At 49.9% G+C, this 22931-nt stretch overlaps 1 protein-coding gene across 9 annotated transcripts in view; it reads right to left on the minus strand.

Moving 5' to 3' along the window:
• phf2 (PHD finger protein 2) overlaps positions 1-22931 on the minus strand; it is a 153725-nt gene that overhangs the window by 36229 nt on the left and 94565 nt on the right. For 8 of the 9 annotated variants that reach the window (XM_077602217.1, XM_077602221.1, XM_077602213.1 and 5 more), the window contains 3 exons: positions 14390-14722; positions 7760-7873; positions 4106-4212 (listed from right to left, as the gene is read on the minus strand). In XM_077602217.1, the coding sequence (XP_077458343.1) occupies positions 4106-4212; positions 7760-7873; positions 14390-14722 (554 nt within the window). The remainder of the gene's footprint in view (positions 1-4105; positions 4213-7759; positions 7874-14389; positions 14723-22931) is intronic. The other variant, XM_077602214.1, reaches the window with a different exon arrangement.

Raw genomic sequence — 22931 nt, forward strand, 5'->3', positions numbered from 1 at the left:
ATGCAATGTTCCCTCTAATTTTTCGTTGGTGTGAGCAGAAAGTCAACCTCCCTGAGCGCACTGAGTACCAGTGTGAGCGACATCATCGGTACTCGGATGATTCGCCTAAAGACGTTTCGCCGACGGACGTTTGACAGACGGGCAGGTCGCCGAATGGACGTTCCGCCGAACGTTCATTCGGCCGAACGGAGGTTTCGCCGAAACGGGATTCGCGCGCTCGCCCCGCCCCCGGATCGTGTGTGTACAAGTTTTTCAACCTCGGCCCGCGGGCCATATACGGCCCGTTAGGATTTTTAATCCGGCCCGCCGCCGGTGTTGTCCAAATTATAGTAAAAATCAATGTTAGTCTACCATCAATGGCAGCCCGGGAATAAGCACTCTTGGGCGGGCAGATGTAGCAGAACCGAGCCGTAAAATGACAGCAATCGGGTCAAATCCATCCTAAAACAGCATTTAATGATTAAATACAAATACTGGAGCTCTTTGGACATTAGAACCGAGCCCAGGGAAGTGAATTCCTTGGTAAAATGTCGTGATGATATCGCGATGGAGGCAAAAAAACGTCTATATACGTCCATTCGCCAAACGGCTCAAAATGCTCTCAAATTCGGTCAAATCCAGCCGAAAACAGCGTTTAATGATTAAATACAAATACTGGAGCTCTTTGGACATTAGAACCGAGCCCAGGGAAGTGAATTCCTCGGTAAAATGTCGTGATGATATCGCGATGGAGGCAAAAAAATGTCCATATACATCCATTCGCCAAACGGCTCAAAATGCTCTCAAATTCGGTCAAATCCAGCTGAAAACAGCGTTTAATGATTAAATACAAATACTAGTATTTGTATTTAATCATTAAACGCTGTTTGAACGAACGTTCATTCGGAGACCTGTCCGTCTGTCAAACGTCCGTCGGCGAAACGTCTTTAGGCGAATCATCCGGTCACGACATCATCATTGCTCGCTATGGGCACACCAGTATCACACCTGCCACAAGCAGGTGCATGTCAATGTTCCCTCTAATTTTTCATGTAAAACATGCTGTAAAACACGAAAAACATAAGTGGACAGAGCTACTGCCACTGGCTGCCGCTTAAACGGCTCCATCATGAAGAAAGGGGTAAAAAAAAAAAAAAAAAAAAAAAAAAAAATCCGTTTTTTTTTACTGCGCGCCATAGGATTTCTGCTGCGCAGAGAAGACGAGAGTATTGCGCAATTGCGCACGCGCGCAGCTTAGAGGGAACAGTGGTCCCATGTGTGTGACAGCGTAGGCATGGCTGATGGTTCCAAAAAAGAAGTGGCAGAAATAAGCCAGGCTAACAGAACAAACAAAGTTGCAAAAACATTAAAGTAAAAAGTATAAAGTACAAAGTAAAGTAAAAAGGAATGTATTAATAAATATTAAAATGTAATTAAAAAAAGATAGAAGGGCTGTAAAACAAGAGAAACAAATAAGAATGGACAGAGCTACTGCCACTGGCTTCCGTGTGACGGCGCCATCTTGGAATCACTCATTTATACATTTTCCATACAGTTTATTCTCACAAGGGCTGTTGGAGCATATCCCAAGCAACTGGTGGGTGACACCTTGAATCGGTGGACAGCCAATCGCAGGGCACAAAAATTCGGCCGTCGGGCCGCCACTAATATATTTACAAAATAATTGTATTATTAATAATCATATATTTATTATATGCTCTGTCTGCCTGCTACGCAGTGAGATCATGTTGCGGCCGCTCTGAACGTCACTGTTAAATGTTCCAACACTTTTACTATATGAATGAAATGTACATAATTAATTTACCTGGTATGTATAACGCAATGTTTATTTTTGTTATCAACAATTCTGTGTGCAACGTATTCTTTGCTGAGTGTTGGAATAATCCTTAGGTATTTCCAAATTCACAATAAAAGAGGCATCTGAAGTCACATCTTTGTTTAATTCTTGCAAGAAGATAAATACATCCATCCACGTATGTAGCCTAGATCATTCTAACAACTCGAGGTCTCGCTCGCTCGCTACTTTATTCATAAGATATTAATGCCATGCCCCACAGAAGTCTAAACATATTTAGAGTTTCATAACATTTTATCACAGTCATCAAAACAATTGTAAGTCTGTCGAATTTTCTCAAGAGGGTCAGTTGTGGACCCGACCTGCCCAGCCAAAACAGTCCACAGTTCCCAAGACCGCTTTGTTGTTGACCCATCATGCGAAGCAAAAACAGTCCACTGTTCCCAAGGGCGCTTGTTGTGAACTCCTTTCGCGAAGCAAAAACAGTCCACTGTTCCCAAGACCGTTTGTTGTGGACTCCTCTTCCGAAGCAAAACAGTCCACCGTTATTGTTGTGAACCCATCCTGCCCAAGGCCATTCCCAGTCCTCTTGATGCGAACCACAGTCCTCACTTTTGCAAGAGATGCATTAAAATGCCCTTTGTATTAATGTCAATTACTCTTCTTTGCAAGTACATATAATATAATAATATTGATACACATCTATAATAATGATAAACCTAACACTGAGTGTCATAAACTGCTGCAGAAAGTTGAAAAGTGAGGCACTGTTCTCCTGCCTCATGTCAGGGGTGATAGTGAGACAAGTGATTTGTTGCATTGTGATGAAAGCGAGCGGTCACTTAGTATTTGATTGTAAAAATTCAGCGATTTTGAAAAAATATATAAAAAAATTGCAAAGTTAAATGATTTTATATTTCCATTATTCAATTCAATTTATTTGGCAAGGTAGGCTGTGTGTATTCTAATTATAATTGTATGGCTCCCTCGGCTGAGACTTTGGTGCGAGCAGCGTATGATCAATTCCCGCTCGGTGGTGGTATGATTCTGAGTGGGAATGGTTCTCTCTCTCTCTCTCTCTCTGTGCCCTACAGCTGACTGGAGACAAGTGTAGGGTTAGGGTGTAGTCTGCCTTTCACCTGAAGTCGGCTGGGATAGCCTCCAGCAACCCCATTACCCTTAGGATGCACAGTAAGGATTATGAATGCACTCATTTTGTTCTTTGTGCAAAAAATTTAAATATTTAAAAATGTAACTACTTTAAATACTGTACCACTTGATATAAATCCCCCAAAAGAGGTAAATGGGAGTTTTAGTCTAACTCTTTTGTCTTCTTGTGGACATGGGTCAATTGTCCGCGATATTCGAGGGATTACTGTATTCGCCTGACTAAACATGTCAGGTAACAAAACAACTTAAAAACACCATTGTCTGTTATAAACGAATCTGTCAAAACATAGGCTTTGTTCTTGTTTTTTAAAGCATGAGGACGGTCAAACTTGTTGATTAAGGCAAGCTTTTACATGAAGCCAGCCAGCAGCATCCCCACACATGCAATCCGTGTGAAGCCTAGCATTTTCAGTTTGAAGCCCTGGCCGACGCCGTGGGCCGCCGAAGCCCCGGCCGAGGCCGCGGACATAGGCCGTCGAATCCTGGGCTGACTGCCTGGGACAATAAACTTCCACTTCGTTCCTCCGCGTCGTCCAAACGTCAATTAGCCATCCAGGGAGCTCTATTTTCAGATAATTGCAACAAGGTCAGCCCACTGCCCAGACTGAAATGGAATCTCAACTTCCATGTTGCCCCGCCTCGACGTCCCGTCATCCTCGCCAGCCAACGTGCTCTATTTTGGGACAAGGCCGATTTTGTTGCCCGTAACGTCACCTGGGGCTTGCATTTCTAAGAAAAAAAAATCCCCCTTCGCTGATGCTCTCTGCCTTCCAATTCGCTGAGGAAGTTTTATTTTCAAATAAGCGCCACAGTGTCAGGTTGCACGAGGCTCGAATTTCTGATAAAAATCCACCCTTACGGCGGCTCCCAGCCGCTGAGAAAGCTCTATTTTCGGATAAAATTGATGGCCACCGCCCCCAGCCTGCCATTTTTTCTTCAGTGCTGAGTCCTCTGTCTTCCGCCATTTTCCTAGTGGCAAGCGGAAGACAGGGGAGTGGCTTCCGCTTGCGAGCTACAGTGTGGATTTTCACATTTTTATGAACTCCCCCCCCAAAAAAAATCACGATGTAGTGAAGCCGCGAAAGTTCAAGCCGTGAAGTGAAGAAGGATCACAGTAATCGCTAACTATTTGGTACATACCCCAGGATTTTGTGAGCCAGCGTAAAGCTGAATTTATGGCCAAAAACAGACGTTCTGTCAAATTGGCAGTCCTCCTCCATTTTTAGCAGTGAGTCTGGTCTACTGTTCTATAAGGCAAGAAGAAAATTATGTCAAATGAAATTATAAACTTTATAATGACAGAAAAGTAGTAAATGTGCTATGCTAGGAACATATAAATGATTAGAATAGTAATTGAAAAGACAGGGGGTGCCCAGGAAGTGGCCAGAATAACAACAATCAATTAATACAGTGATCCCTTGGTTTTTGTGATTATTGGGGACCAGAATCCCCGGAAAACAGTGAAAGATCGCTAAAGTAGGATGTGGGATATAAGCTATTGCCCATAATTTACAATAAAACAAACAAACTGAAATGGACAAAGTTAAGAGATTACACTCATCCCTCGTTTTTCCCGGATAATGTAGACCAGACATGGATGCAGTAATCTTAAAACCGCGAAGTAGGATCACCCCTATTATTACTTCATATCATACTACATTTTCACGCCACGCAAGTACAATTATCAAGAAGTTTATTTATTAAATATAACAGTTACAGGCATCTGAAAAGACTATAATGTATTAATATCCAAATCTCATTTTCTGAACAGCTTTATCCTCACTCAGGTCGCGGGGGTGCTGGAGCCTATCCCAGCTGACTTCGGGCCAGAGGCGGGGGACACCCTGAATTGGTGGCCAGACAATCGCAGGGCACAGGGAGACATCCAACCATTCACGCTCACACTCATGCCTAGGGGCAATTTAGAGTGTCCAATCAGCCTACCATGCATGTCTTTGGAATGTGGGAGGAAACCGGAGTACCCGGAGAAAACCCACGCAGGCCCGGGGAGAACATGCAAACTCCACACAGGTGGACGGATCTGGATTTGAACCCAGGTCCACCCACTGTGAGGCCGATGTGCTAACCACTCAACCGCCGGCCCCCCCACGCAAATTATAAAACTGTTCAATTTGAAGAAATAAATAAGTATATCTTGATGAGAACCTGATGCTTTTTAAAGACCATACCAGAAGTTTAAGATGTTGTGGCGGCCAAATTGCTTCTAATGTCGAAATATCTAGTTTTTTCGATGGTTCATATTATTCCAATATATGTCACTTTCGAACAAGTATGAATAAAAAGAAGAAAAAAAATCCAAGCGGAATTTTGTTTTATTTCATAATCACAAATGTACAATCATTTCTTTTCAAAAAGGAAGTGACGTAAGCACAACTAGGAACTGTCTGTAGCGGTATAGTGTTCACCATGTCTCTGGGTCCAATACTAATAGCATGGGATACACATTACTTGGGTAAAAAGGCTGACATTTTAACGATCGACCGCAAGACCTTGGATCAGCGTTAACAACTATTGCGATGTGCTGACATGGTAAAAGCTACGAACACATCAAGGCTACTCGCATCTGAACAGTCAGAGCACGTTTAACTAGGTAAAACGGCGGTGCCCTAGGTAAGATGGCGGCCCCAGAGGGAGCAGTGACAGGTACAAGTGAGTTTTTTTCACGTTTTATGCAAGATTGAGCATGTTTTTCTTGAATTTCATTCATAGACGTCAAAATAAATTTAGTTTGACGTTTTATCTGTTTATCTTTTCTCTATTTTGAAATAAATGGTGTAATGGTGTTATGTGCATGTGTCTTTTTATGCGCATATAAGCCGTACCTTCGATTCAGTCATAATTTATTGTCCGACAAATGCAGCTTATATGCGAGTAAATACGGTACTTCAGCTCCTCTACTTGGGGAAGGACCTCATCCCTGACCAGGAGAGAGGAGGCCGCCTTTTTCTGACTGAAGACCGTGATCTCAAATTTGGAGGTCTTGATTCTCATCCCACTCGCTTCCTACACAGTTGCAAATCATTCCAGTGAGAGTTGGAGATCGAGGCCTAATGAGACCAAAAGAACAACATCATCTGCAAAAGGCAGGGTTGCAATATTGAGGCCACCAAACCGGGACCCCATCACATATTCTGTCCATAAAAGTTATTACGTTCCAATACCCCATACACCCAGAGTACCCACGACAAGACTACCTAGGGGACATGGTCAACACTTTCTCCAAGTCCACAAAGCACATGTAGACTGGTTGGGTGAATTCTCATGACACCAAAAACCTTGTGGAGCTGACCTAGGACCTAGCACCCAGGACACCCAAATAGCTCCACCTAAATCCCAACAGACCCTTCTCTCCAGTACTTCTGAATAGACCTTTCCAGAGAGACTGACAAGTATGATTCCCCTATAGTTTTTAAAGATCACACCAGCCTGTCAATTCAGACACACTGTCCCCGATGTCCATGCGATGTTGCAGAGGCGTGTCAACCGAAGGTAATCCTAGAACATCCACAGCCTTTAGAAACTTCTGGTGGATCTCATTCACCCCCGGGGCATTGCCACTGAGAAGCTATTTAACAACCTCAGTGATTTGAACCTGAGAAATAGGAGAATCCACTCAAAGACCCCGGGCTTTGCCTCCTCATGCGAAGACGTGTCAGTGGAGTTGAGAAGGTCTTCAGAGTATTCAGCCCGCCGACTCACAACATCCGGAGTTGAGGTCAACAGTACCCCATTTCTACCAAACAGTGTTGGTTTCGCACCGCTCTCCCCTCCTGAAATGTCGGATGGTGCACCAAAATTTCCTTGGGGTCATTTTTCATGGCCTCGCTGAACTTCTCCCATGTCTGGGTTTTTGCCTCAGAGACGGCCAGAACCACATGCCGCTTGGTCAGCCTGTTCTCATCAGCTGCCTCCAGAACCCCATAGTACAGGCACCGAGCCAGGGGGCATTAAGTATGCTCACACCTGCTCGTCACCTTGGGTGAAAGATGGAAGTGTGAACCCCCCCACCCCCTCAAGAGGGGTGATAACACAGCCCGAGCTGTACATATAGGTGAGCTCGACTACATCAAGCCAGAACTTCGCAACCTCATGCACTAGTGCGGGCTTCCTCCCAACCAGAGAGGAAATATTTCATGTCCCAAGAGCCAGTTTCTGCAGCTGGGTATCGAAACAGCCAAGGACCCCTTCTTTGGCCACCATCCAACTGCCTATGCACTCAAACTCAAAAGGCCCTCCAACAGTTGGTGAGCCCAATGCAAAGAGGACCTATGATGCCTCTTCAGGCTGTGCCTGACCGGGCACCATGAGTGCAGAGCCAGGCACCAGGCACTCGCCATCGTCCCCCGCCTCCAGGCCTGGATCCAGAGGGGGCCCTCAGTGACATGCCTACAGGCAAGGAAACACGGAGCTCATTGATTTGACTAATAATAAGACATTTTCTGAGCCTTTTTTTCTGGCAAAGGTAAGGATCTTGGCAGTGCATCCGTGACTTCAAAAGATGGCTCTTAGGATGTAAAATGCCTCCTCTCTGTAAGGAAAAAGCTCAAGTTGGTGCGTGACATTAAGTCATTCTGATTAAGTATTGTCTGGGTCACATTCACGCATACCTTGTGCTTTGGTACCGCTCCTCTCCAGAGCGGTTGGATACTCTTCCACTCTGAATTTTTCCATAGTGTGAGGCACCAAGCAGTTGCGGGCATATTTAGTTAACTTGATTCGTGTTATATTGTTCATCCATATTATTAAAAATATATAATAAAAAAAGATTCTCACCTTGTATTTCCATTTTGCTTCAGCCTTGTTTTTATTATGCTCTATAATTTTCAACTTTTTCATGTTGCTTTGCTTTAAAGTTTGTTTTTCTGTCGTCACAATATTCATCACACCCTAGAAAAAAGGGGAGGTACCGCTCGTATTGATGTATACAACAACCACAAACCCCTTGTGGTACTTGCGACAACAATGCAGGTCATGCTAATATTAATTACGGTTTACTCATATAAAGTAAAATAATTTCTGACAAACAATAGATACTTAAGATTTCATAATATTTGTAAAAGCACAATTCCACAGAACTTTTGGAATAGAGTCTGGGGAATGTGACGGTTATGTACAAAAAAAGTTATCAAAGCAATAACTGACAGTAGTAGTAAATACATTTTATGTATTAGATTAAATGTATACTGGAGGATTTGTGGTCCAAAGGCAGCAAGTCTGGATGTGGAACTTTTATTGAAAGCATCCAAGAAACGGGCAGAGGCACAAAAGGGAGTAGCGTAGGCAAGTCGTTAGTCGTGGCAGGAAGGTCGGTACCCGAGGAGTACGTAGTGGAGTCCAGAGCAAAGGTTACAATGCATGAGAGTGAGATCGTGGTCCGTGTTCCGTGGTCGTGGTTGGGATCCTGGGAGCAAAACAAGAGGCCGGGGATCAGTAGAGGCAAGCAAGGAGATAGTGCAAGAGGGTACTTAACAGTGAACTGATTAATATGATCCAGCAGCGTGGTCATGTTCTGGGTGGCTTTAAATACTCCTCACTGGCTGATGAATCACACCTGGAAGTGCTTGAGTGATTAGGGGCTGGGCCTGTGATTGGGTGGCGGGCACAACCAGCCTCCAGTCTGGTCCGGGGCCTGACAATACTACCTCCCCTATGCGGGCCACCTGGCCCGCAATGAAGGCCCTCCGGGTGGTTCCGGTGGAAGTCCCGGATGAGGGACGGGCAGAGGATCTGGCGGGCAGGAACCCAGCTGTGCTCCTCAGGACCGTACCCCTCCCCGTCTACCAGATATTGCAGGCCGCGACCCCGGCGAACGTCCAGAAGCCGTTCCAACATGAATGTCGGGCTTCCATCGAATATCAGCGGAGGGGGTGAGGGGGATATATGGGGGACAGCAGGCTTGTCACGACTGTCTTGACCTGGAAAACGTGAAAGGTGGGGTGGATGCGGAGGGGCGGTAGGAGCTTGAGGCGAATGGCGCATGGGTTTATCACCCGTTCGATTTCGTAGGGGCCGATGGGAGCATGAGGCGCACGGCACATGGGTTTATCACCCGTTCGATTTCGTAGTGGCCGATGAAGCGGGCAGACAGCTTCCGGGACTCGGTCCTAAGAGGGAGGTCTCGGGTGGACAGCCATACCCTTTGACCGACGACATAGGCTGGTGCAGGGGCACGACGGCGGTTGGCCTGCCTTTGGGCACGGGTGGAAGCGTGCTGAAGCGCAGCCCGGGCTTTTTCCCAGATATGGCCGCATCTGGTCAGGTGTGCCTGGACGGAGGGCACAGCAATATCTGCCTCCAGGGAAGGAAACAAGGGGGGTTGATAGCCGAGGGAACACTCAAAGTGGGACAGGTTGGAGGAGGAGTTAGGGTGGGAGTTGTGAGCATAGTCAATCTAGGGCAGCTGGTCGCTCCAGGTGGTTGGGTCAGAATGGGTGGTGCAGCAAATTGCTGCCTTCAGCTGCTGATTGGTGTGCTCACACTGACCGTTAGTCAGAGGATCATAACCCGAGGAGAGGCTCGTTGTGATGTTAAGGGCTGAACAGAAAGCAGACCAGATGTGAGAGGTGAATTGTGGACCCTGGTCAGAGACGATGTAGGCCAGGATTCCATGCAGGCGGAAAACATGCTGTGTAAGGAGGCCGGCCGTCTCCTGGGCCGAAGGTAGTTTGCGGAGGGCGATGAAGTGTGCAGCTTTGGAAAACCGGTCAACTATGACGGTGTTACCCTGGGATTTAGGAAGGCCTGTGACAAAGTCGATTGCAATGTGAGACCAGGGACGACTAGGAATCGGGAGTGGACGGAGTAGGAGCTCGTCTTGGTGGAGGACACGGGGCAGACAGACACAAAGGATCGCGTATCTTCCCTTACTTTCTGCCACTAAGAGCGTTGGCCAAACACAGGCCAGTCTGCGGGCAACACCCGGTCATGTCAGGCGGGGGGGGGGGGGGTTGCCCTTTCAAGCACCTTGGAACGTATTGGGGTCGAAACATAAAGGTCTTTCTGCGTACCTTGTCTTGGGTCCGGCTCAGAATCTTGGGCACTCAATACCTCGGCCTCCAGCCAAGTCCTCATACTTGCCACAATGCAGGAGGGAGGTAGGATAGTTGGGGGTTCCTCCTCAGAGTTCGTGGGATGGAAAACGCGGGATAACGCATCAGGTTTCCCGTTCCTGGAATCTGGTACATAAGATACCGTGAAATTAAACCTCCTGAAGAACATAATCCACCTGGCCTGACAAGGGTTCAGCCTCCGGGCCGACTTGAGGTATTTGTGGTTCTTGTGGTCGGTTAGAACCACGAAAGGCTGACTAGCCCCTTCCAGGTGGTGCCGCCAGGGCCATCTTTACCGCGAGCAGGTCCCGGTCCCCAATGCCGTAGTTGCATTCCGCTGGAGACAGCCTACGGGAAAAGAAAGCGCAGGGTTGAAACTTTCCATCCATCTGTTTGCGCTGGGAGAGGACAGCGCCAACCCCCACCTCCGACGCGTCGACTTCCACCTGAAACTGTAATTCTGGGTTTGGGTGGGCGAGGACGGGAGCAGAGGTAAAACGAGACTTCAGATCAACGAAAGACGTTTCCCTGTGAGGGGGGCAGCGACGCGGCTATAGTCCCGGATAAAACGCCTATAGAAATTTGCGAACCCTAAAAAGCATTGTAACTCCTTTCTTCCTTTGGGCCTGGGTCACTGAGTTACAGCTGGCACTTTTGTGGCGTCCACCCGCACCTCCCCGTCGGCCACAACGTACCCCAGAAAGGTGGTCTGCGGGCCATAAAATTTGCAAAATTTTCTCGGCCTTGACATATGCTCGTGCTCCTCAAGGCTACGCAAAAAAAAAAGATATCGTCCAGATAGACGAATACAAACTGATTCAGCATATCTCGGAGGACGTCATTAATTAGGGACTGGAACACCACCGGGGCATTGCAGAGGCCGAAAGGCATCACCTGGTATTCTAAATGGCCCATGGGTGTGGAGAAGGCCATCTTCCATTCGTCCCCCTCCCGAATACGGACAAGATGGTAAGCATTGCGGAGATCTAACTTGGAAAAAACTCAGAAACCATGAAGCGGGGTAAAGGCCGAGTCGATGAGCGGTAAGGGGTACCTGTTCTTGACCGTGATCTCGTTCAGGCATCGGTAGTCGACACAGGGGCGCAGCGAACCGTCCTTCTTCTCGATAAAGAAAAAGCCAGCCCCGACAGGGAAGGAGGATGGCCGAATTTTTCCTGCTGCTAGCGCATCAGAGATGTATTTCTCCAGAGCCTTCCGCTGACGCCTGGAGATTTTGAAGATCCGGCCCCTGGCAATAGGTTAATGGCAGTCATATATATGGGCGATGCGGAGGAAGTGCCATAGCATGGTCCTTGCTAAAAACCTGTGAAAGGTCCCGATAACACTCCGACACTGCAGCTAGGTCAGGGGGGTCTTGCTTCGGAGGTGACCTTGTGGGTACGTGGGCTAACTGGATACATTTAGTGTGGCAGGCATGACTCAAGGCTACCACCTTGGGCCCGCCCCAGTTGATCACTGGATTGTGCAGTCTCAACCAAGGAAGGCCCAGAACAATAGTAGTGTCCGGACAGTCCAAAACATAAACGCATGCCATCTCCTGGTGGTTCCCGGATAAGCGGAGTATAACTGGGTCCCTCCGTAGCTCCACTCTGCCTAAGGCACGTCCGTCAAGTGCCGTTATTATCAGGGATCTATCTATTGGCCGAGTCCCGATGCCACATCTGGAGACCACGGAGCGATCGATAAAGCTTTCGTCCAGTCTGCACTCACGTGGCCACGTGAGTCTTTCCCCCCCAGGAAAGAGATGCTGGCATGGGCCTTTGTTTTTACCGGGTGGATGGGGCATGTTCTCAAGAGATGACCATTTTCGCCGCAGTAGTAACATAACGAAGAATGACGGCGACATGAACGTTCCTCCTCTGACAGCCCAGCGTGACCAAGTTGCATAGGCTCTGACGTCATCACAGGAGGAGTGGCCACAGCCACCGGGGGAGAAGCCGGAAACGGGCACCGAAGCCCACGTGCGAGCCCTCTCGCCGCTGCCTTCGGCGTTCCTTGAGTCGGTCATCAATCTTGATGGCCAATCCCATGAGCGCGTCGAGGGACTCAGGCTCGTGACGGCACGCCAGCTCGTCTTTCATGGCCTCGTTTAACCCCCCAGAAATGCATCCTGAAGGGCGGTCATTGAAGTTGCTTTCAGCGGCTAGAATGCGGAATTTGACCGAATATTCGGCGACGCTCAGGATGCCTTAGAAGAGAGACCTCAAGCGCCCAGCAGACTCCCGACGCGCACCGGGTGGTCAAAGACCTTGCGCATCTCTGCGGTGAATTTGGCATAGGAGGAGCATATGCTCGAGCCCCGCTCCCACTCGGCGCTCGCCCATGCTAAGGCCTCTCTTCGAAGGCAGCCGATGAGGTAAGCGATCTTGCCTCGATCCGTGCTGTAGGTGAGACATTGTTGTTCGAATACCAGTAGGCACTGAAATAGAAATGGCTGACATGCGTCGAGGTCCCCACTGTAAGGGGCAGGCGGCGGGACCATAGGTTCGCGGAGCTGCGGTGCCGGGGTTAGCTTTGGCAAGACTGGGGTTTGTTGTGCACTCTGTGAGTGAGGCAAGGGCGTGAGTTGTGCCTGTATGGAGTTAATGGTTTGGGTGATCTTTGATACCTCAGTCAGGAGGAAATGGATTGCCTGACTGTGCTGGTCCATGAGCGGCACTGGTTGATCGGTGGGGGTTTGGTTTGAGCCCGCGAGGTCCATGTTGGCTGGATTGTGCTGTTACGATCGGGGACGGAGGACCCCCAAAGCAGGCAAAGGTAGCAAGGCTGGATGTGGAACTATTATTATTGAACGCGTTCAAGAGACGGGCAGAGGCACAATAGGGAGTAGCGTAGGCGAGTCGTTAGTCGTGGCAGGAAGGTCGGTACCGGAGGAGTACGTAGTGGAGGCCAGAGCGAAGATTACAATGCGTGAGAGCGAGATCGTGGTCCGTGGTCATGGGGCTGAGCGTGGTCGGGATCCTGGAAGCGAAACAAGAGGTCAGAGATCAATAAAGGCAAGCAAGGAGACCAGACTGATTAAGACGATCCAGCAGCGTGGTCATGTTCTTGGTGTCTTTAAATACTCCTCACTGGCTCATGAATCACACCTGGAAGCGCTTGAGTGATTAGGGGCTGGGCCTGTGATTGGGTGGCAGGCACAACCAGCCACCAGTTTGGTCCGGAGCTTGACACCTGTCTTTTGCCCGAAGTCAGCTGGGATTAGCCCGAGCAACCCGTGCAACTGTGGGGTGTGCACGGTACGCATAATGAATGAATGATTAGTAATTTAATTTCTGTTCTGCTTATCCTCACAAGGGCCCCGGGGGGTGCTGGAGCCTCTCTCTGCCAACTATAGGCACCACATAGGGGACACCCTGAATTGATGGCGAACCAATCGCAGGGCAAAAGGAGAAGGACAACCGTTTACTGTCACACATACCCACGGGGAATAGAGTTCTCAACCAACATATACCCTGAATGTTTTTGCCACGATGGGAGCAGGATTCATCTGTTGTTAAGTGGATGCGCATGGAGGCAACAACAGTCTCCATATGGTACAAAAGTACATACAAATACAAAAGTTATTTAGGTGGCCAATTAGACTCTGATGCATTTCCAGTAATATACTTTTGTCAATTATTTAATTACTCTTGGGGTGGCCCGGCGGATGAGTGGTTAGCGCGTCAGCCTTACAGTGGGGGACCTGGGTTCAAATCTAGGTCGGTCCACCTGTGTGGAGTTTGCATGTTCTCTCCGGGCCTGCGTGGGTTTTCTCTGGGTACTCCGGTTTCCTCCCACATTCCAAATATTTGCATAGTAGGCTGATTGGACACTCTAAATTGCCTCTATGAATGAGTGCGAGCGTGAATGGTTGTTTGCCTCCTTGTGCCCTGCGATTGGGTGGACACAATTCAGGTTGTCCCCTGCCTCTGGCAGGAAGTCAGCTGGGATAGACTCCAGCACCCCTTGTGATCCTAGTGAGGATAAAGCAGTTAAGATGAGATGAGATGAGATAATTACTCTTTCAAAATATATTTTTAGTGACCACTTTGAAAGTGTTTCTCTAAGGCAGGGGTGTCAAACCGATTCCAGAGGGCCGCAGTGGGTCCTGATCTTTGTTCCAGCCCATCCAGTGCTGACAGTTTAACCAATGAGGTGTCTTCTAAAAATAAGTAGCACCTGACTTTAATCAACTGATTACACTTGCAAAAGGTATCCTCTTGTTCAGTTGAAATGAAAACCTGCATCCACTGCGGCCCTTTGAGGACTGGTTTGACACCACTGCTCTAGAGGTACATACATTTTTTTGCATGCTGTGTTGAAATTAAACATCAACTGCAAGTTAACTTACCTTTGGTTTCTTAGGTTGGTCCATTTTACGCAAGATATCCTTCGCATGGGATTCTAGAGCTGTGAAACTAGAATGTTTAGGTGGAGAGAGTGAACCTCTTATAGTTTTCAATTGCTTCTTATTGCCCTCTTTGGTTTTAGGCATTTTCTGACATTTAGGCCCATTTGGAGTCTTTGGGAGATTTGAAGCTTCATGGGGTGTAGGAGGATTGAAGGCTTTATTCCTCACTCTTTCAAAGCTCGGTGAAGGAACCTGAGTTGGTGAAACAGGATCTTCAGGATCAGAGTGGAACACTTCCATTGGCAACACACTCTTAACAGCTTTCATCCCTTTCTGTAAACGAAAGAGGACAACTGAATCATCTTCAAATGAATGAAAAATAAGGGCATTCACATTTTTTATTTCTCACCGTGCCAAAACGGTTTACCCTGGAGTTGACCGGTACCCGGACGTTTCGTCGACGGACACTTCGTCCATGGACGTTTCGTCGAACGGACGTTTGGTCGACGGACAGTTCGTCGAACGGACGTTTCGTTGAACGGACAGTTCGTCGAACGGACGTTTCGTTGAACGGACGTTTGGTCGACGGACAATTCGTCGCCGGATTCGCCGCCCGACATTTTGTCCAACGGACAATTCCTCGCCGGATTTGCTCGCTCTCAAAATTTTGTGGTCTAAGAATGTACTTTAATAAGAGGTTTAATATTAAGGCAGGGGTGGGAAATTAATTTCACAAAGGGAATTAACCTGTGGCTATAATCTTACATATTTACATGTATATGTTCATTAATTTGTATAGTCCATTTATCCAATAAATCTAACTCAATCTCAAGTGCAGTTCAAATGCAGTTGCCAGACGAACAATCCATTTAAAGTGGAACCTCTGGTTGAAATGTATTGTTGACAAGCGCAGTGAATGAATGGGCTCTTTAACTGCCAATTGCCCAATGAAAATGGATTGGACGCCTATTGGCATCAATGGCAGAATATGAGTTAACCTCACACACTGACTTGTCTAAGCCTTTCTGTGGAATTTTGTCTATTCAATACTGGCATATTCTTCAATGGACAGAACAACAAACTGACCAGAGGTGCTACTACAACATGAAGACGTGTTTATCACCATTGGTTTGTTCATTTATTGTTGTTTGAATAGGAAACTACGTTCATTGGAGAAAAGCCGACATTAAACAACATTCATTAATCAGAATTACATAGGAAATAGACCAAATTATTGCTTCCCTAAATCAATGTTTTACTGGCCAGTCAGCACCATGGACAGAGGTCACACCTGTTCAAACTGGACAGATGACCTCCGAAGCCCTGATGCTGCTACACAAACTCAAGAGACTTCACTAGAAAAGTTGCCAAGGTGATATTGTGCAATGTGCGTTCTCTGCAAACAATAAAGCAGTAGGCTAAGTTCGTCCGATCCCAGCAATTCACACAAAAGCTTTTTTCCAACAACAAGAAAACACAACCATTCAATTTCTTCAGAAATTCAGAGTCGATCACTTAGCGTCGTGACTAAGAAAACAACCCAGCCTAGTTCCTTATTTTGTTTGCGGAAAAATTTCTACATAATATTTTGTGTGCACTAGAAAAGTTGCCAAGGTGCTATTGTGCAATGTGCATTCTCTGCAAACAATAAAGCAGTAGGTTAAGTTCGTCCGATCCCAGCAATTCACACAAAAGTTTTTTTCCAACAACAAGAAAACACAACCATTCCATTTCTTTAGAAACTCAGAGTCGATCACTTAGCGTCGTATACATAAATATTTTGTGTGCAGTGTGCCTGTCCCTTTTAAGTCACATCAACATTGCAAACGTGTCAGGGCGACATTGGCACACAGGGCTCTGTAAATCTAAATATAGCCGTCTAATGTTGATACCTAAGCCTCTCGCAAATGCTGTGTTCACTTGCTCCTCCAGAGTCAATCACACTAGCTACTTTGATCAGAATTAAGTAAACTTCAAAGCATACTTAGTGAAATGCGCTATTTTTTGCGAAGTGTCCGTCGACCAAGTGTCCGTCGACGAAACGTCCGATCACGGAGTTGCCCACATCCATGCATGAAGCTCTGTATGTTTGTCTCCCTAGCCCTTTGATGAAGCAGTTAATGATGTAGCTTGCTTTCTGTTTAAAATTAAATGGGATAGGCTTCAGTATTAATAATAACCGGATAATAATAATCGGACATAGGCCCTGTCGTCATCATCAACAACAAAAGCCTATTTGTCATCACACCCAGAAACTGCGTATGACGGAATTGTTAGTGCTTCTCCATAAGGTACGTTTTCTCGGCAAAAGACATAAATAAGTGATAGTTACGGACTCGGAATTTGGCCTTCTGCCGTTATGGACACATCGCATCACCCCCCCGAGCGGATCACTTACCTCTCACTGTCTTTCACTTACCTTCAGTCAGCCAGTAGGAGGCAGATCCCCCACAACATATTTTCATATTACCTCAGAAGGGAATGTGTGTTGTGTTACCGCAAGTTTAGAGTTCTGATGGATGTGGGGAAAAACTGTCCTTAAGCCTATTTGTCCGTACTTTGTGGGACCTATAGCGTCTGCCAGAGGGCAGCAGCTGGAACAGATTGTGACCAGGGTGGTATGGGTCCCCGATGATGTTCCTGGCTCTGCTGAGGTAACGAGGGCTGGCAATGTCTTCCAGTGAGGGCAGAGAGCAGCCGACGATCTTCTGGGCAGTGTTAATCAAATTTCTGCATGGCCTTTTTGTCTGCTGCCGTGCTCCCACTGTGATGCAGTATGCCAGGATGCTCTCCACAGTGGTTCTATAGAAGGTTCCCAGAAGCTTGGTGTCCAAGTTGTTCCTACTGAGTACCCTGAGGAAATGGAGTCGTTTCTCGGCCTTCTTCACTACTGCCGTGATGTTTTTGAGACCAGGAGAGCTTATCCGTGACATGGACCCCCAGGAATTTAAAGGACTGGACCCTGTCTACACATACTCCATTTATGAGGAGTGGGGCCAGATCTGTGCTGCATTTGCGAAAGTCCAGGATTATTTCTTTAGTTTTCATGGTGTTTAGTGTGAGACTGTTCACCAAACACCATGAAGACAGTTTGTTGACCTCATCTGTGAAAGCAGACTCAGTACACAGCCTTGAGGGAAGCCAGTGCTCAGTGTAATGGAGGAAGAGAGGTGGGGACCAAGTCTAACAGTTTGTGGTCGGTTGGTTAAGAAGTTCTTTATCCAGCAGCAGATGGAAGATGATAGTCCAAGTTGGGAGAGTTTGTCAGTCAGAATGTCCGGTTTTATGGTGTTGAAGGCTGAGCTATAGTCAATGAAAAGCATCCTCATGTAATTCCCATGGTATTCCAGGTGGCTCAGTGCTGTATGTAGAGCAATGGCGATAGCATCCTCAGTGGACCTGTTTGCTCTATAAGCAAACTGGTGAGGGTCAACTGATGGAGGGATTGTATTCCTGATATGGCGGGCTACCAACTTTTCAAAGCACTTCATGATCACAGGCGTGAGTGCAACAGGCCTATAATCATTCATGCTGTCAATGGTTGGCTTTTTGGGGACATGGATAATGGTGGCAGATTTCAGGCAGGATGGAATGATGGATTGTTGCAGGGAACAATTGAATTTTTTTGTGAAGACTCAAGCCAGCTGGTCAGCACAGGCTTTTAGCACCTTCCCAGGTCCTCCGTCAGGGCCAGCAGCCTTCCTGGTGTTCACGGACCGCATTGCCAGTCTCACTTCCTGTTCCCGGAACTTCAGTGTATTGCTGCAGGGTGCTGGTGGGGGTGTTGAGACTGGGTCTGATTTGTCAGTCTCAAAGCGGGCAAAGAAACGGTTCAGTTCCTCCGCTAGTGAGGCATCTGCGTTAACAGACATATTATTGTTATTGTAGTTGGTAATATGTCGTATTCCCTGCCACATCTTATTTGGGTTATTTTCTGTGAAGTTGTCAGGAGCAGCCCGTTTGTCCCTCCTGGCGTGCCGTCAGAGAGCGGCTGCGGTCAATCTGCTGATTACTTCCTGTTTTGGTATTTAAAGATCAATGAGTCCTAGTACCATTGTCGGATCTTTACTGCTGTTCCTGCATGCGCCCAGCATGCTGCCGTTTTGGTTCAAAGCCATTGTTGATTTGTAGATCCCAGTTGATTTATTAAAGATGTTGTTTGAAGCTAACTGCCTCGATTCCCCTCCTGCTTCCCGCACCTGGGTCCTAATCCATTCCCGATCGCGCCACGACGACGCGGCGCGATCGCAACAGAACAATCCGACCATAATGGACCCAGCGGGAGGCCACCCACGCTCTTGCTGACGCTCTTGTCGACACCAGCCACCTTTCTCAAAGCCCCCCGACCACATGGATTCAGGGAGAAGCTCCCCAAAATCTTTTGGGGAGTTTATAATGGACACGCCATGGTGTGGGCACCTCAGAGACGTTCTGGCAGCAGAGGAATCCCGACTAGGAGATAATTCTGAGCCTCCATCCACCTTTAAACCCACCCTCCGCTCAACGCGTCGCACTGGGCTGCCAGCAAAGCTAAGTCATAATACCCAAGTTCCGACACCCCCAGTTCATCGCCCAAGTTACTTGAATTCAAACTCCAGCGAGTCTTTTCCTCAATGGAGGGAGAATCCCCAGCCTCCATCGGCCCCGTTGGAATGCCAAATCTTTGTCGGTTGGGACTCTGACTTTTCTGATGGTGAGGACGACCGGGAGCTAATTGATTTGAATGCTGGAGATTCGGACTCGGACAGTGATTTTCTTAGCCGATTTGGACTCCGATACGCTCCACCGGAGGACGTTGACCCATACTCCTTCTCCGATTACTCCGACCTGGATTACCCCGACCAGTATCTGCCGTGTCGGCTGGCCATCTACAGTGGACCAACGCGTGGCGGCCGGCGGGGAGGCTCAGTTAGGAGTTTCGAACACCGCCCGTCTTGTCTTCGTGGGGAGGCGCAGCAGCGAGGTCTTTCACCTTGTCGGCTGGCCATCTACAATGGGCCACCATGTGGCGGCCGGTGTGCTGTGCCGTCCTCCCGGAGGAGGCGGCAAGTGCCGCGTTGCAGGGAGAAGCGGAAGGAAGGCCTGGACGCTCGAGCCCCTGACCAAGCGCCTCGCTCGACCTCGCCTGTCCAAGTTCCTCGCCCGACCACGCCCGTCTAGACGCCTCGCCCGACCATGCCTGTCCAAGCTCCTTGCCCGACCACGCCGTTCCAAGCTTCCCAAATTCCCGTGCCTAAGCCACACAAAATACTCCCTTTGCCACCTGGGCCGCCAGTCGCACCCGTGCCGAAGCCACGAACCAGGATTCCGGTGCCGGCTGGCCCGCCAAGTTCCAGTCTGCCAAGTTCCAGTCTGCCAAGTTCCAGTCTGCCAAGTTCCAGTCTGCCAAGTTCCAGTCTGCCAAGTTCCAGTCTGCCAAGTTCCAGTCTGCCAAGTTCCAGTCTGCCAAGTTCCAGTCTGCCAAGTTCCAGTCTGCCAAGTTCCAGTCTGCCAAGGTCCAGTCTGCCAAGGTCCAGTCTGCCAAGGTCCAGTCTGCCAAGGTCCAGTCTGCCAAGGTCCAGTCTGCCAAGGTCCAGTCTGCCAAGGTCCAGTCTGCCAAGGTCCAGTCTGCCAAGGTCCAGTCTGCCAAGGTCCAGTCTGCCAAGGTCCAGTCTGCCAAGGTCCAGTCTGCCAAGGTCCAGTCTGCCAAGGTCCAGTCTGCCAAGGTCCAGTCTGCCAAGGTCCAGTCTGCCAAGGTCCAGTCTGCCAAGGTCCAGTCTGCCAAGGTCCAGTCTGCCAAGGTCCAGTCTGCCAAGGTCCAGTCTGCCAAGTTCCAGTCTGCCAAGTTCCAGTCTGCCAAGTTCCAGTCTGCCAAGTTCCAGTCTGCCAAGTTCCAGTCTGCCAAGTTCCAGTCTGCCAAGTTCCAGTCTGCCAAGTTCCAGTCTGCCAAGTTCCAGTCTGCCAAGTTCCAGTCTGCCAAGTTCCAGTCTGCCAAGTTCCAGTCTGCCAAGTTCCAGTCTGCCAAGTTCCAGTCTGCCAAGTTCCAGTCTGCCAAGTTCCAGTCTGCCAAGTTCCAGTCTGCCAAGTTCCAGTCTGCCAAGTTCCAGTCTGCCAAGTTCCAGTCTGCCAAGTTCCAGTCTGCCAAGTTCCAGTCTGCCAAGTTCCAGCCCGCCAAGTTCCAGCCCGCCAAGTTCCAGCCCGCCAAGTTCCAGCCCGCCAAGTTCCAGCCCGCCAAGTTCCAGCCCGCCAAGTTCCAGCCCGCCAAGTTCCAGCCCGCCAAGTTCCAGCCCGCCAAGTTCCAGCCCGCCAAGTTCCAGCCCGCCAAGTTCCAGCCCGCCAAGTTCCAGCCCGCCAAGTTCCAGCCCGCCAAGTTCCAGCCCGCCAAGTTCCAGCCCGCCAAGTTCCAGCCCGCCAAGTTCCAGTCCGCCACGTTCCAGCCCGCCAAGTTCCAGCCCGCCAAGTTCCAGCCCGCCAAGTTCCAGCCCGCCACGTTCCAGCCCGCCACGTTCCAGCCCGCCACGTTCCAGCCCGCCACGTTCCAGCCCGCCACGTTCCAGCCCGCCACGTTCCAGCCCGCCACGTTCCAGCCCGCCACGTTCCAGCCCGCCACGTTCCAGCCCGCCACGTTCCAGCCCGCCACGTTCCAGCCCGCCACGTTCCAGCCCGCCACGTTCCAGCCCGCCACGTTCCAGCCCGCCACGTTCCAGCCCGCCACGTTCCAGCCCGCCACGTTCCAGCCCGCCCAGTTCCAGCCCGCCCAGTTCCAGCCCGCCCAGTTCCAGCCCGCCCAGTTCCAGCCCGCCCAGTTCCAGCCCGCCCAGTTCCAGCCCGCCTAGTTCCAGCCTGCCTTGTGTCAGCCTGCCTAGTACCACCCTGTCAAGTTTCAGCCTGCCTAGTCCCACCCAGTCAAGTTTCAGCCTGCCTAGTCCCACCCTGTCCGGTTTCAGCCTTCCTAGTCCCACCTTGTCCGGTTTCAGCTTGTCTAGTTCCACCCTGTCTGGTTTCGGCCAGCCCAGTTCCTGGGTGCACAGTTTCCGCCTGCCTAATTTCACCCTGTCCGGTTTCTCCCTGGCCGGTTTCGGCCAGCCCGGTTTCTGCCTGCCCAGTTCTTGGGGCCCCGGTTCCCGCCTGCCGAGCTCTTGCCCGCCCGGTTCCCGCCTGCCGAGCTCTTGCCCGCCCGGTTCTCGCGTGCCGATCTCTTGCCCGCCCAGCTCTTGCCCGCCCGGAAGCGGCGGCGACGCGCTGGGGCCCCTGGACGAGGGGGCCGGCGACGGCGAGAGCGACTCTCCGGCGCCCGTGGATGAGGGGGCCGGTGGCGGCGAGAGCGACTCTCCGGCGCCCCTGGATGAGGGGGCTGGCGATGGCGGCAAGAGCGACTCTCCGGTGCTCCTAGACGAGGGGGTTAGCGGCGGCGGCGAGAGCGACTCTCCGGCCCTCCCGGCCGAGGGGGCAGCCCCCCCGAGCAGCCAGGGCAAGGTGCCCGACGACCGTTCTAAAATTCTGGTGTCTGTTAAGGGCAGGGGGCTTGGCCAGCACTTTAAGGACCAGCGGGGATGCCCGCCGGACCGGCTACTCCCACTCCTCTCCAAATGCCGACGTGGACGCCCGCCGGATAGGCCTCTCCTACGCCTCGTCTCGGGCCAGTGCGGACGCCCCCCTGACCGCCCACCTCGACACCTCGTCACCGGCCGGCGTGGACGCCCGCCAGTTCCGCCACTCCGACACCTCGTCTCAAGGCCGGTGCGGACGCCCGCCGGAGCGGCCACTCCCACGCCTCGTCACTGGGTGGCGCGGACGCCCGCCGGATCAGCCACTTCCACGCCTCGTTACCGGCCGGCGCAGACGCCCGCCGGACCGGCCACTCCCACGCCTCGTCACCGGCCGGCGCGGACGCCCGCCGGACCGCCCCCTCCCTCGTCTCTTCACGGGCTGGGGCGGACGCCCCCCGGACGATGATAAAGGCAAGCCTGCTTTTCGCTTTTCATGGACATTCGGCATTAGGACTTCTAGAATCCGTCCATTAGAGGGGAGGTACTGTCAGGAGCGGCCCGTTTGTCCCTCCTGGCGTGCCGTCAGAGAGAGCGGCTGCAGTCAATCTGCTGATTACTTCCTGTTTTGGTATTGAAAGATCAATGAGTCCTAGTACCATTGTCGGATCGTTACTGCTGTTCCTGCATGCGCACAGCATGCTGCCGTTTTGGTTCCAAGCCATTGTTGATTTCTAGATCCCAGTTGATTTATTAAAGATGTTGTTTGAAGCTAACTGCCTTGATTCCCCTCCTGCTTCCCGCGCCTGGGTCCTAATCCATTCCCGATCGTGCCACGACGACACGGCGCGATCGTAACAGAAGTGCTCCTCAATTTTCTTAGTATATGCTGCCTTGGCCTTTTTAATGCCTCTTTTCAGCTCTGCTCTGACAGCTCTATATTTTATCTTGTCCCCTGATCTGAATGCGGTGTTATGGCATATGATGAGTGCCTGTGTCTCCTTGGTCATCCAGGGTTTTTGGTTAAGAAAAAAACGTATCCTATTGTATTAGTATCGTATAAGTAATCTTGAGTA

Source organism: Stigmatopora argus, chromosome 6 (genome assembly GCF_051989625.1).
Source record: "Stigmatopora argus isolate UIUO_Sarg chromosome 6, RoL_Sarg_1.0, whole genome shotgun sequence".
NCBI lineage: Eukaryota > Metazoa > Chordata > Actinopteri > Syngnathiformes > Syngnathidae > Stigmatopora > Stigmatopora argus.